Source organism: Bubalus kerabau, chromosome 15 (genome assembly GCF_029407905.1).
Source record: "Bubalus kerabau isolate K-KA32 ecotype Philippines breed swamp buffalo chromosome 15, PCC_UOA_SB_1v2, whole genome shotgun sequence".
Lineage (NCBI taxonomy): Eukaryota > Metazoa > Chordata > Mammalia > Artiodactyla > Bovidae > Bubalus > Bubalus kerabau.
This window is the reverse complement of record NC_073638.1, coordinates 36145031-36157873: the sequence shown is the minus strand read 5'-3', so window position 1 is coordinate 36157873 and position 12843 is coordinate 36145031. Positions and strand designations below refer to the sequence as shown.

Here is a 12843-nt window from a genome sequence, read left to right as displayed (position 1 = left end):
ATTCCCTAACAGTCTAGACCCTTCCCCTTAAAAAACCATCATAAATCAACTTCTTTATTTTTACATAACAGAACCCTCTAAAGTATGTTGAAAAGTACTTTCTTATAGAATTAAAACCATCTTTTTGATGAATCACAAAAGTAATCAAGCAATCTCATTTATTCAGAGTTTATCGACCTGGCAATCTCAGTTATTCTAGAACATAGGCACAAATGAGAAGTATAAAGTCTCTGAAGAGCTGGAAGAGTCAGTACAGAGTCTATGAACTGAAGAGGATGTATATTGCCCAGAATCTCTCAGAAACTCACCCAGAAATGTGCATTCATATTTTAAATAGTGTCTAGAGTGTTATGATCATCTAATTAAATAACTGAAAGATAAAGATAAGAGGCAAATTAGAAATTATTCACAACTAAGAAGTTATAGCCTAAAACCTGATATTAAAAAGAAAGAGAAACCAACACACACACACACACGCGCGCGCATGCACGCGTGCCAAAAAGGATATCTAAATCAAGCACACATAGGAACTCCAAAGTTTCATAATTGCAGAGAAATAACTGTAAAGCAACGGTCCTAATCATCTCAATGATCTCTGGGGGCATCATTACATTATAGCATGGGAAAGTAATTGACATTTATGATACAACAATCATCACAATACCTCAAATGACCCATATTAATTATCATAGTTAATTCTCAAAATGTTTAAGAAGTCAGGTTACTACCATACAAAATTTTAAATTTTGTGATTGAGGGAGATTGAAAAATTTACCCAAGGTCACACAATTGTTAGACAGGAATTAGAGTTTATAGTCTACTGCCTCATGACCCTGAGTCATCAAAAAAAATTTACATTTTGTACTATATAATCTAGTTAGTAAGCCTGGGAAATGTAATACATTTTAGAAACTTCCATTAAGATTACTGATGTTGTGGACAGGTAACAAAAATTAATCTGAAATTCTGAAATTTTTGAGCCTTTTATGGAATAAAATTAAGTTACATGAAAAATTCCCTTATATCAAATCCCCATTTCCCTACAGTACCACAGAGGTTTAAATTTAACTTACATATAAGTAGTGATTCAGAGCCATTAATTCTCTATATTTTAAAGTCTAAAATCTGTACATAAAAAATGAAAGAACATACACAGGATAGCAATCACTTAGAGTTGATTAATTTAAGCATATTATTAGAGAATCTGCTTTCATTTACTTTTTAGGACCTAGGTTAACCTAAGTGGACTCTTGCAGAGAGAGGAGAGAAGGTGGATGTCTCCGTAGATGTCATGTGTCAAAGAATTCTCTCCTTGAACACTGTTTTAACAATATTAGAAACCCTCAACTCTCAATTCTACAACATTTGAAAGTAAAATAATAATATTTATAAGTTTATAATATTTGTAAAAATAAGGATAAATAATTTAGGCTTTTTTTCTTTTTAAACAGTTGATATTTTCATAATAAAATACTATCCATTAAAAGGAAATATGGGAGGAAAAAATGAAAAATAGTGTTGCAGCTGAGAAAATACCTATACTACCTTTTTCCAGAACAAGGCTTAAAGTCAGTTTAAAACCTTGATTTGTTATTATAAGAATCAAGTAAAATGCACAGAGTTGTAGAAAAATGGAACTATCTGCCTAACACTTCTAATGGATCACAATCTGCCATCACCATGGTAACCTCTGAATAACTTTTTCCTTGCTAGTGCCAATTATGCACTTCTCTGGCCCTTGAAATCCCACTCATTTTTTTTTTTAAGCTGGAATCTTTAAAAGAATAAAGCCCAACAGGTAAGTCCACACATACCCTCTTGTTCAGTCCGAGTCATTTCCTCAAGCTTCTTCTGTTTCAGTGTGTCCACCACATCGGCAAGGCTCCCTTTGCGGCGTTCTGGGGTTCCAAAAGTAACACTGGTCATCATCTCGCGGTCCCGACTCCCTTCGTCAGGCTTATGTGGTGAGGTAGAGGTATTTCGGAAGGAATATAGGGAACATAACTTATTATTCTCTGACTCCTAGAAAAAAAATAAAATAAAAATCATTAGAACATGTTTCTTTGTATATCACTGGAGAAAAATATCAAAACAGAATGACAGTGTATGAAGTTGAGATGGACAAATAAAATACATTAATTATCTCTGTTTAAAAAAAAAAAAACCAAACATTATATAAGTAATTATCAAAGGAACTGACTTGAAATTACAGATTCAAACTCTTTTCTTTTTTAATTAAAAAACAGTAAAAGTGGTATAAAGACTTAATTTTAAAATGAACACTTCAGCTTCTTACTCATTTATACCCTTCGTTTAAGATAGTTCAGATTTAATTGTTAATTATAAGAATGGTAAAGCTTTTATTTTAATTGACACTTACATTAGCAAACCTCTTCCCACAGCTTAAAAAACACATACAACAACAACAAAAATTCATTATCCCTAAATTTAGAAATAATAGAGAAATTGGCTCCATTATTAATTGTTTACCAGAGAATATATAAAATATCTAAATCAATGCCAGAAAGTTAGGCAACCTGAATATTTCTGTGTACTGTGCTTTGAGAAAAAATTGTTTTCTTTCTTCTTTTACATAGTTGGATGGCATCACCGACTCAATGGACATGAGTTTGAGCAAGCTCCGGGAGATGGCAAAGGACAGGGAAGTCTGGTGTGCTGCAGTCCAAGGGGTAGCAAAGAGGTGGCGACTGAGCGACTGAACACCAAATACATCTGTCAAAGTTACAGAAACCTTTTCTATTCCTTATCCTTACCACTGACACTTTAGCACATAGTCACACACATTTCTCATGTGGCACTTAAAAATGATTTGTTTTTACATTTTTTTTAAACAAGAGAACTAGTTTGTTATAGAAATGCACAAGAATTATCTCATATTACAGAGAAGCTGGCTAACTGGTCAGATAGGTCCCTCTTGAAAAGGCAAATCTTAGATGGAAAATAAAAAACACCTAAAAGTTTATAAAAGGAAAATGCATTTGTAGCTCTGAGAGCTGCAAATCAGAACTGAGAGCTTGAAGCAACTATTATTGGCCATAGCCCACTAGTAGTCTTGCATTCACCTTGTCTTTATGTGTATGGGAACTTTCTCTCCCGATAAAAAATTTGTATGAAATAAATAAAGCATCTAGACTTTGTGATTCTTGTCAGTTTAAATATCGTAATTGCTCCTATATCTCTACCCTTCTTCACACACACACAAAAAAAGCTCAGTAGGCATCAAGAGCTAGAGGAAGAGCATGGGACAAAAGCTGGAGTGAAAAAAAAAAAAGGTACAGAATAAATCACTGGCAGGAAAGGGAGTGAAAAGGAAAATGGGAGTATAGAAGTATATTTCCATATAATAAGATAACTATACTCAATAAATGCTAGGTATTTAGGTATTATTGTCATTGCACATAAGGAAGGAATAAAACTTATTTCCACAGCTATTGGTAGCATATAATTAGGTAACATCTATAAAGTAACTAGGCACAGATCTGAACCTAAAGCAGGTGGTGCTTAGTAAACAGGTACCAGTATTCTGAGGGAAGAAACAGATCTAAGGATGGAGCCAAGGAAATGCTTCCCCCTCTGGACCTAAGTAATTGCTTAGTAAAAAAAAAAAATATATCCTGAACTAAAGTGAGTATTGTAAAGTCTGTGAATATACTAAAGACCACTGAATTGTACACATTTAAATAAGGAAATTGTGTAGTATGCGTATTATATCTCAATAAAGCTGTTCTAAATTACTATGACACAAATCTTAATTTTTTCCACTATCGCACTGCTAAAAGCACCTAGCAGAGAGCAGATGTTCATTACATTTACACTGAAATATGCTGAAAAGGATAAAACTAATGTGCAGGAGAGCGCCTCTTTACATTGTTCCCAGATCTTTTCTTTCCCAGGAAATACGTTGTATTTAATGCTTACAATAACCATGGAGTGATGCAGAGGAACCCTTTCTTTTAGATGTCAGTCATGATTAGTACACAGCTCCTTGCAGTGCCCAGTTCACTCTCAACTTTGTGAAAACAAACACTCAAGAAATTTTCTGGGCTTCTCTGGTGGCTCAGATGGTAAAGATCTGCCCACAATGCAGGAGACCTGGGGCTCAATCCCTGGGTTGGGAAGATCCCCTGGAGGAGGGCATGAAAACCCCACTCCAGTATTCTTGCTTGGAGAATCCCCATGGACAGAGGACCCTGATGGGCTGCAGTCTATGGGGTCGCAAAGAGTCGGACACAACTGAGAGACTCAAACATATGAGCTCATATGTTTGCCAAAGCCAATTTCAGCTCTTAATAGTTCCCCTAGTAGAAATGTTACCAAGGCTTTTTGGAATCAATAATCATCACTTGATAAATTGTGCTTCAATCACTTTCATTTCTCATATTACTGCCTATAAATAGGAAACAAACTCTATCTCAACCTAAGGGGTTGAAGATCAACTCAAAACAACAGTTACATGGAAGTGGTTACCTACACATGACTCACCATTGACCATAATGAAGAGGATTTTTCCCGTCACTCCCAAGTTGAAAGGTACTAGCAGTGTCTCGTCAGCCTGAGTAACAGTAGTCCTTAGAGAATTTAGGCTGCACACACTACCATTTTTTCTCTCAGAACTAATTCCAGTCTAATTTACTCATGTCACTTACTTGTTGGATAGGCTATGTTCCTTGTTTTTAACTCATGAGAATGTAGTCACCATCATCCACCACAGTCAACAATGATGGGTTCCCTCACCAATGACCCATATTGTCCTCAGCCCCATAATCTGTGCAATGTAGCTCAACACCACCAAGAAGATAATAAGAAGCTAGAAAGTCATGTTTTCTCCAAGAAAGCAACAACAACTACTTACAACATGGCACAAAGGCACCAACACCAGCAGAAGATGAAATCATAAATTACTTTAGTTGTAAAAGTTCTCTTACACTATCCTTAGGAACAAAGAAAAGGGGCAAAATTGACCATTTATGGTCTTTAATTTTTAATTTTCTAAAACTTAAAGCATACAGTCCTCTCATGAATGAAGGCCTGTAGTCAATTCATCAGAATAAAAGAGCCCATGAATCCAAACACTTTCAAAGAAGAGATTTGTTGTTGCTGTCACTGTTTTAGTCACGAAGTCTGGTCTGACTCTTTTATGGCCCCATGGACTGTAGCTTTCCAGGATCCTCTGTTCATGGAATTTTCCAGGCAAGAACACTGGAGTGAGTTGCCATTTCCTTCTCCAGGGGATCTTCCTGACCCAGGGGTCGAACCCATGCCTCCTGCATTGGCAGGTGGCTTCTTTATCATTGAGCCACCTGAGAAGCCCAGTGAAGAGATTACTGTTAGGTAAGAAGGCAATATTAGGCTTCCCCTGTGGCACAGTGGCAAAGAATCTGCCTGCAAATGCAGGCGACGTGGGTTAGATCTCTGGGTCAGGAAGATCCCCTGGAAAAGGAAATGGCAACCCGCTCCAGTATTCTTGCCTGGAAAATTCCATGAATAGAGGAGTCTGGCAGGTTACAGTCTATGGGGTCACAAAGATACATGACTGAGCATGCATGCACAAAAGGCAAAAACAACAAATCAGAAAAAGAAACTTGACAAAGGATCTCTAATTTGTGTTCTAGGGAGGTAGGTAATTTTAAGTAAGTTTTCTCATAGAAAAAAAAAAAAAGGTCAACCTATTCTTTAATTTCCTATAAATGAAATAGGTCCTATGTACTACCGAGACAAGATGCCCAATGATCACATCTATCAAGTTTTGATGCGTGTTACTGCAGCACAGCTTATTTGTTTAAAGCATTTCTTCTCAAACTTTAACATACAGTATTCCCTGGCAAGTATGTGAAAATACAGACTCCCTTACCTCCTGCCATACCCCCAAAGAGTGGTGCTCAGGAATATGAAGTGTAATAAACATCCCAAGTGATTCTGATGCACAGGTCCTCTCATTCTGAAGCAGCCTACTTTCAGAAACACTGATTCCCTATAGATGGAATGAATGTGCAATGAAATGAATGTGCTTTGCCTTAATGTTACAATGTGGATATGATTATGAACATTTTTAAGAAGCCTGGTTAGTTGTAATTTTAAAAAATAACATAAAGGAGATTACTTCTCTTCTTTTGATCTTTCATATGAAAACAACCAATGTATAACATGGCTAAACACATGAACATCACAAAAAGAAGACTGTACAGGCCACTGAGTAAGTATTAGCTCATTCTAAGAAAACTTACGTTTGTTTTCTCTTAGCCCCTAACCTTACTGCCCTCACCAAACAGTGAATAAAATTTCAAAATATTATTTAAAAGGAACCTAGTACCAATACAAGGACTAAAGCAGTGTTGGTTCAGATTATCTAAAGATTTCACTGGAAATTAATTAAACACAGTACAAAAATTATATGTAGATGACTGAAAAAGTATACAGTAGTATTAAAATAGTTATTAGGCAAAGTTTCTAGAAAATATGAGCAATTTTCACAAATTAAGAATATGTAAAGATATTTTCATATATGAAGGGATAGAGAAGTCAATAGTAAAAACAAAATGTGTGAAGTAATGGATGTTAAGTAAACTTATTTTGGCATGTTAGTGAGAAACACCAATATATTTTTTAAGAAAAAATTATGTACAGAAGACAGAATTTCCAACAAAATGTTAATGGTCCTGCGTCTTGGAATAATGTGCTGTGCTCAGTCATGTCCAACTCTGTGACTCAACAGACTGTAGCCCTCCAGGCTCCTCTGTCCATGGGATTTTCCCGGCAAGAATATTAGAAGAGGTTGCCATTTCTTCCTCTAAAGGGGATCTTCCCGACCCAGGAACTGAACCTGCATCTCCTGCGCTGCAGGTGTATTCTCTACCGCTGAGCCACTGGGGAAGTCCCTTGAAATAATAGGTAGTTTTATATTTTCTTTTTGAAATTACATATATTTTGAAAATGTTCTATCATCAATAAGACTTTTAATTAGAAAACAAATATTATTAATATGTTCAAGGTTGAACATGAATAACAAAAAATGTTGTAGAAATAATTTATTTACAAGGGAGGAGGCACCAAATGGAGAAAAAGATACTGTATTTAGTATATAACTTCAATCTTGTTACATGCATGCATAAGGATAAACGTGGTCACAAAAAAAAAAAAAAAACAACTTGGAAGATATATACTGAAATATTTATAGTGACTTCTAAATGATGATAACATTATTGGTAATTTTTCTTTCTTTTTGCTTATCTGTGTTTTATCATTAATGAATATATTGCTTATGTAATAAAGAAGAACAATATCATTTTATAAAGAGATGCTTAGAGGAAATATAAAAGGAATTTAAGAGAATAGAGTTTGGCCATCTTGAAGATGTCTATAGAGTTAGTATATTATAGTTTCCCAGTATTGAAACCAGAAAAAGCAATCAAGCTTTCTTTGGGCATTTCTGCAGCCGAGGGCTCTTAAATAGTATTTTCTAATAACTAATTATTTAAAAGGGAATCCTTATCAACTAAAATCTAGATTCCTCATGATTATCAACTACAGTTTCCTGTTTGCCCTCAAAAGACACATAAAATCAATCTATATCCTGTTCCATGTTAAAGTTGTTCAAAATATCTTCAAGGAGAAATTAAGTGAATAGTCCTTTTTTTAGATGAAACTCCTTCAGTTTCAACACCTATTTCCCATTTGACATGGTTTCCTGACCCTTCATCACTCTCCTCTGATATACTCCAGTCTCTAGATGTTATTCTAAAAATGTGTTGCCAAGAACTGTGTACTGAATTTCTACATCTTTGTTTTTAGCAAGAAGAAAAGTAACAGTCAGAAGGTTATGTGGTTTTCCCCATGTCACACAGGTAGGACTGGCAGAGCTGAATTCTAAATGTAGGTTTTCTGACACCCAATTCAGTGATTTTCCATTCCACAGAACTATACTAAAATCACTCTCAAGAGTAAAAGATGCCATAACTTCAGTAACACCTACCTTCTAAATCCTTTCTTGCCTTACATTTTCAGACATGAGTTTTACATACTTTTGAGACAGGAATTCCAGTTATTAACCCAAATTCCAAAATTTCCAAGATACCCCACCTTAGTTATCCCTTGTATAAAAATGATCCTAAAACTTAATGCTTAAAACAACAATAATGATTTATTATCTTTAATGATTTCTATGGGTCAGGAATTCAGGAGCATCTGGGCTGGGTGGTTCTGTCTCAAGGTCTGTCGTGAGGTTGACATTAAGTTAGTGGCTAAGACTGTAAGCTCAAAGGCTTCTATATTCACAAAGTGAACACTTCAAGAGCTTGGGGCTGGAAGCCGGGGTTCCTTGGACATCTTCCTCTATGTGATCCCGCCACATGATCTTTTCTTTTCAGCATATTGGCCTCAGAATAGCTGGACTTCTTACATGGTAGTTCAGGCCTCCCAAAGGTGTATGTCCTCAAAAGAGCCAGAATAAAATTATATCACTGTTTCTAACCTAGTTTGTGAAGTCATGCCCTATAACTGTCAATGCAAGCTATTCAACAGTAAGTCACCATGGCTGATCCACAGTCAAGAGGATGGAAGTTAGACTATGCCTTTTCATAGAATGGAGTTATAATATCCTCAAATAGCTGATGTGAGAAATGAATAATGAAAAAAGCACTTAGGGAAATATCATCTAAGTACTCAGTAAATAATACCTACTCTTATTATTGAAATGTCCTTTGTCCAATTATCTTTGGTTCCAATTTTTAATTCTGAAAATAGTCACGATAATCACTGGTACCAGTTTAGGTTTTTATTTATACTCATTCAACTAAGTGGAATAATAAATACTGAACTGTTACTCTCTTTAATATCAATGCTCAAAATCACCTTCTTTATGAAGTCATCCTTAATTAATTCCACTAAGATCTGGTCCCTCACAAAGCTCCAATAACCTCAACATTTGTAATTAGCTTTATCTAGTGATCAATTCCCACTAAACCTAACTGCATATGGATTATATCCACTCTGTCCAGGAGCAGCCACTGTATGTGTGTGCATGTGCTCAGTCACTTCAGTCATGTTGGACTGTTTGTGACTCCATGGACTGTAGCTTGCCAGGCTCCTCTGTCTGTGGGATTTTCCAGGCAAGAATACTGGAGTGGGTTGCCATGCCCTCATCCAGGGGATCTTCCTGACCCTGGGCCTGAACTCATGGCTCCTGCATCTCCTGCATTGCAGATGGGTTCTTTACTGCTGAGCTATTGGGGAAGTCCCAGCTACAGTAATTTTTTGTTGTTCAGTAGCTAAGCCATGTCCCATTCTTATCGACCCCATGAGCTGGAGTATGCCAGCCTTCCCTGTCCTTCACTATCTCCTGGAGTTTGCTCAAGCTCATGTCCATTGAGTTAGACATGCCATCCAATCATTTCATCCTCTGCCATCCCCTTCTCCTCTTGCCTTCCATCTTACCCAGCATCATGGTCTTTTCCAATGAATCAGCTCTTTGCACCAGGTAATCAAAGAACTGGAGCTTCAGCTTCAGCATCAGTTCTTTCAATGAATATTCAGGGTTGATTTCCTTTAGGATTGACTGGTTGGATATCCTTGCTGTCCAAAGGACTCTCAAGTCTTCTCCAGCACCACAGTTTGACAACATCAATTCTTCAGTGCTCAGCCTTCTTTTTGGTCCAATTCTCATATCCATACATGACTACTGGAAAAACGATAGCTTTGACTATATGTGGACCTTAGTTGGCAACGTGATGTTTCTGCTTTTTAATATGTTGTCTAGGTTTGTCATAGCTTGTCTTCCAAGAAGCAAGCATCTTTTAATTTCATGGCTGCAGTCACCTTCCACAGTGATTTTGGAGCCTAAGAAAATAAAATCTGTCACTGTTTCCACTTTTTTCCCACCTACTTGCCATGAAGTGATGGGACCTGCAGGCATGATCTTAACTTCTTGAATGTTGAGTTTCAAGCCAGGTTTTTCATTCTCCTGTTTCACTCTTATCAAGAGGCTCTTTAGTTCCTCTTCACTTTCTGCCATTAGAGTGGTATCATCTGCATATCTGAGGTTGTTGATATTTCCCCCAGCAATCTTGATTCCAGCTTGTGAGTCATTCAACCTGGCATTTCACATGATATACTCTGCATATAAGTTAAATAAATAGGATGACAATATACAGGTTTGACATACTCCTTTCCCATTTTTGAACCAGTCTGTTGTTTCATGTCCGGTTCTAACTGTCACATCTTGACCTGCATACAGGTTACTCAGGAGACAGGTGAGGTGGTCTGGTATTACCATCTTAGCCAAAGGCTTTAGCATAGTCAGTGAAGCAGAAGTAGATGTTTTTTTTTGGAACTCCCTTGCTTTTTCTATGATCCAACAGATGTTGGCAGTTTGATCTCTGGTTCCTCTGCCTTTTCTAAATCCAGCTTGTACATCTGGAAGTTCTCAGTTGATGTCCTGTTGAAGCCTAGCCTGAAGGATTTTGAGTACTACCTTGCCAGCATGTGAAATGAGCGCAACTGCACAGTAGTTTGAACATTCTTTGGCATTGCTTTTCTTTGGGATTGAAGTGAAAACTGACCTTTATCAGTCAGCTACGGTATACTACAACTCTAATTTAGCTGAGTTTCCAACTGCACCTTAACCAAGAATTGCAAGATGAGAGAAGTGAACTAGGGTTGCAAAAGTCAAACAAGATGTTGGAAATTAAGACAGGCCGATTGACGTATATACACTACTATGTATAAAACAGAAAACTAATGAGAACCTACTGTGTAGCACAGTGAAGTCTACTTAGTGCTCTGTGGTGACATAAATGGGAAGGAAATCCAAAAAAAGACAGGATATATGTATAACTGTTGCACTTTGCTGCACAGCAGAAACTAACTCAACATTGTAAAACAACTATACTCCAATTTAAAAAAAAGAAAAAAATACAGACATAGACCATAGGACAGAAGTGCAATCTTCCCCTACATAATAGAGTTGAAACCCACACACAGATGGAATTGATTGCAGTTGGGAGAAATGAATGGGAAATGGCTTCTCTAAAGCAGCAACGTGATCAACTTCCCTATCTGCTGCCAATAAAATTGTAGAGACAGAATATGATCTTTTATCCTTTCCTCCACCTATTAACAAGGCTGAATTAAGTTTGTTTATTCTTATTGCCTTGCATGTTGTCAATTTTGTCTTATTTTCTATTTTAGTTATATTGCCTCTCCAGTTACAACTTTATTCTTATTCTTATCTGCCCTCCCTATAATAAGATTTAATGAGATATACAATCACAAATTTGTCCTATTACTCCAGTCTATAGCAAACCTCTTTTTCCTTAGACCTTACCCCAAATCACTTAAAGTCTAAATCCTGAAAAAGTTGTTTTGAATATTCTCTTACTGAGACACTCCATGGTTTCCTATGGTGTGAATGTTCCCTACTGCAATCAGTAATAAACCCAATTTGTTCAACTATGGGTATGTTCTTGGTAGTCTTTGACTAAAAGGAATTAAAGGGATGGAGTGTCTGCAAAGAAATTAAAAATGATAATAAAACCAACTAAAAGTTGCTTCTGTTTGTTTTAAATCACCAAGTACTGGCAAGTCAACCATGTCAGTGATCAATCTTCTCTGCCAGGACAGAGGACTCTACCTTCCTTGGTATGTACTGCACTTATATACTTTAAGTTTCAAATAACTTTTCAAGTTATAGTACATAAATTATATATATGTATTCATGGATGTAATTTATTATGACCAAGCTCCAACCAACCTAGACAGCTTATTAAAAAGCAGAGACATTACTTTACCAACAAACGTCTGTCTAGCCAAAGCTATGGTTTTTCCAGTAGTACTGTATGGATGTGAGAATTAGACTGTAAAGAAAGCTGAGCGCTGAAAAACTGATGTTTTTGAACTGTGGTGTTGGAGAAGACTCTGGAGAGTCCCTTGACAGCAAGGAAATCCAACCAGTCCATCCTAAAGGAGATCAGTCCTGAGTGTTCATTGGAAGGACTGGTGCTGAAGCTGAAACTCCAATACTTTGGCCACCTGATGTGAAGAACCAACTTATTAGAAAAGACCCTTATGCTGGGAAAGATTGAAGGCAGGAGGAGAAGGGGATGACAGAGGATGAGATGATTGGATGGCATTACTGATGTGATGTTGTGTGTTGTTCAAACATGAGTTTGAATAGACTCCGGGAGTTGGTGATGGACAGGGAAGCCTGGCGTGCTGCAGTCCATGGAGAAGCAAAGAGTCGGACATGACTGAGCGACTGAACTGAACTGAACTGAATTGAGTTATATTGCCATCTACTATATATATATATACTGCTTTCTTCTGATTCCTCACTCTAAACAATATTTTTCTGATGAACCAAAAAATATCTGCCAACTGTGCTGCATAAGAGGTATTCTACCATAGTGTGATTGGGTAACTGACAATAAAAGCTTTAACTAATCTAAGTTCTTATAACTCCTTGCTAGCAAAATATATCTAACCTGCTGAAAACTAAACTGCTAACTTTTATAGGTTCTTTCTCAGAGGAAAATTTATGTTTTCTCTGTGACATATTTTAAGGAAAAGCGCTGGTTTATGGAATTCTCCAGGCCCGAATACTGGAGTGGATAGCCGTTCCCTTCTCCAGAGGATCTTCCCAACCCAGGAATAGAACCAGGGACTCCTGCATTGCAGGCAGATTCTTTACCAGCTGAGTTACCAGGGAAGCCCCTTAAAGAAGATTACATAAATGAAAATACTAAATTTGGTTCCAATCATTATTGTTGTTGTTCAGTTGTTAAGTTGTGTCCGATTCTTTGCAATCCCATGGATCGTAGCCTGCCAGGCTCC

At 36.8% G+C, this 12843-nt stretch overlaps 1 protein-coding gene across 37 annotated transcripts in view; it reads right to left on the bottom strand.

The window, feature by feature from the left end:
* The window catches only part of SOX6 (SRY-box transcription factor 6), a 711458-nt gene that overhangs the window by 372560 nt on the left and 326055 nt on the right, over nt 1-12843 (bottom strand). For all 37 annotated transcript variants that reach the window (XM_055548488.1, XM_055548501.1, XM_055548492.1 and 34 more), the window contains one exon: nt 1815-2022. In XM_055548488.1, the coding sequence (XP_055404463.1) occupies nt 1815-2022 (208 nt within the window). The remainder of the gene's footprint in view (nt 1-1814; nt 2023-12843) is intronic.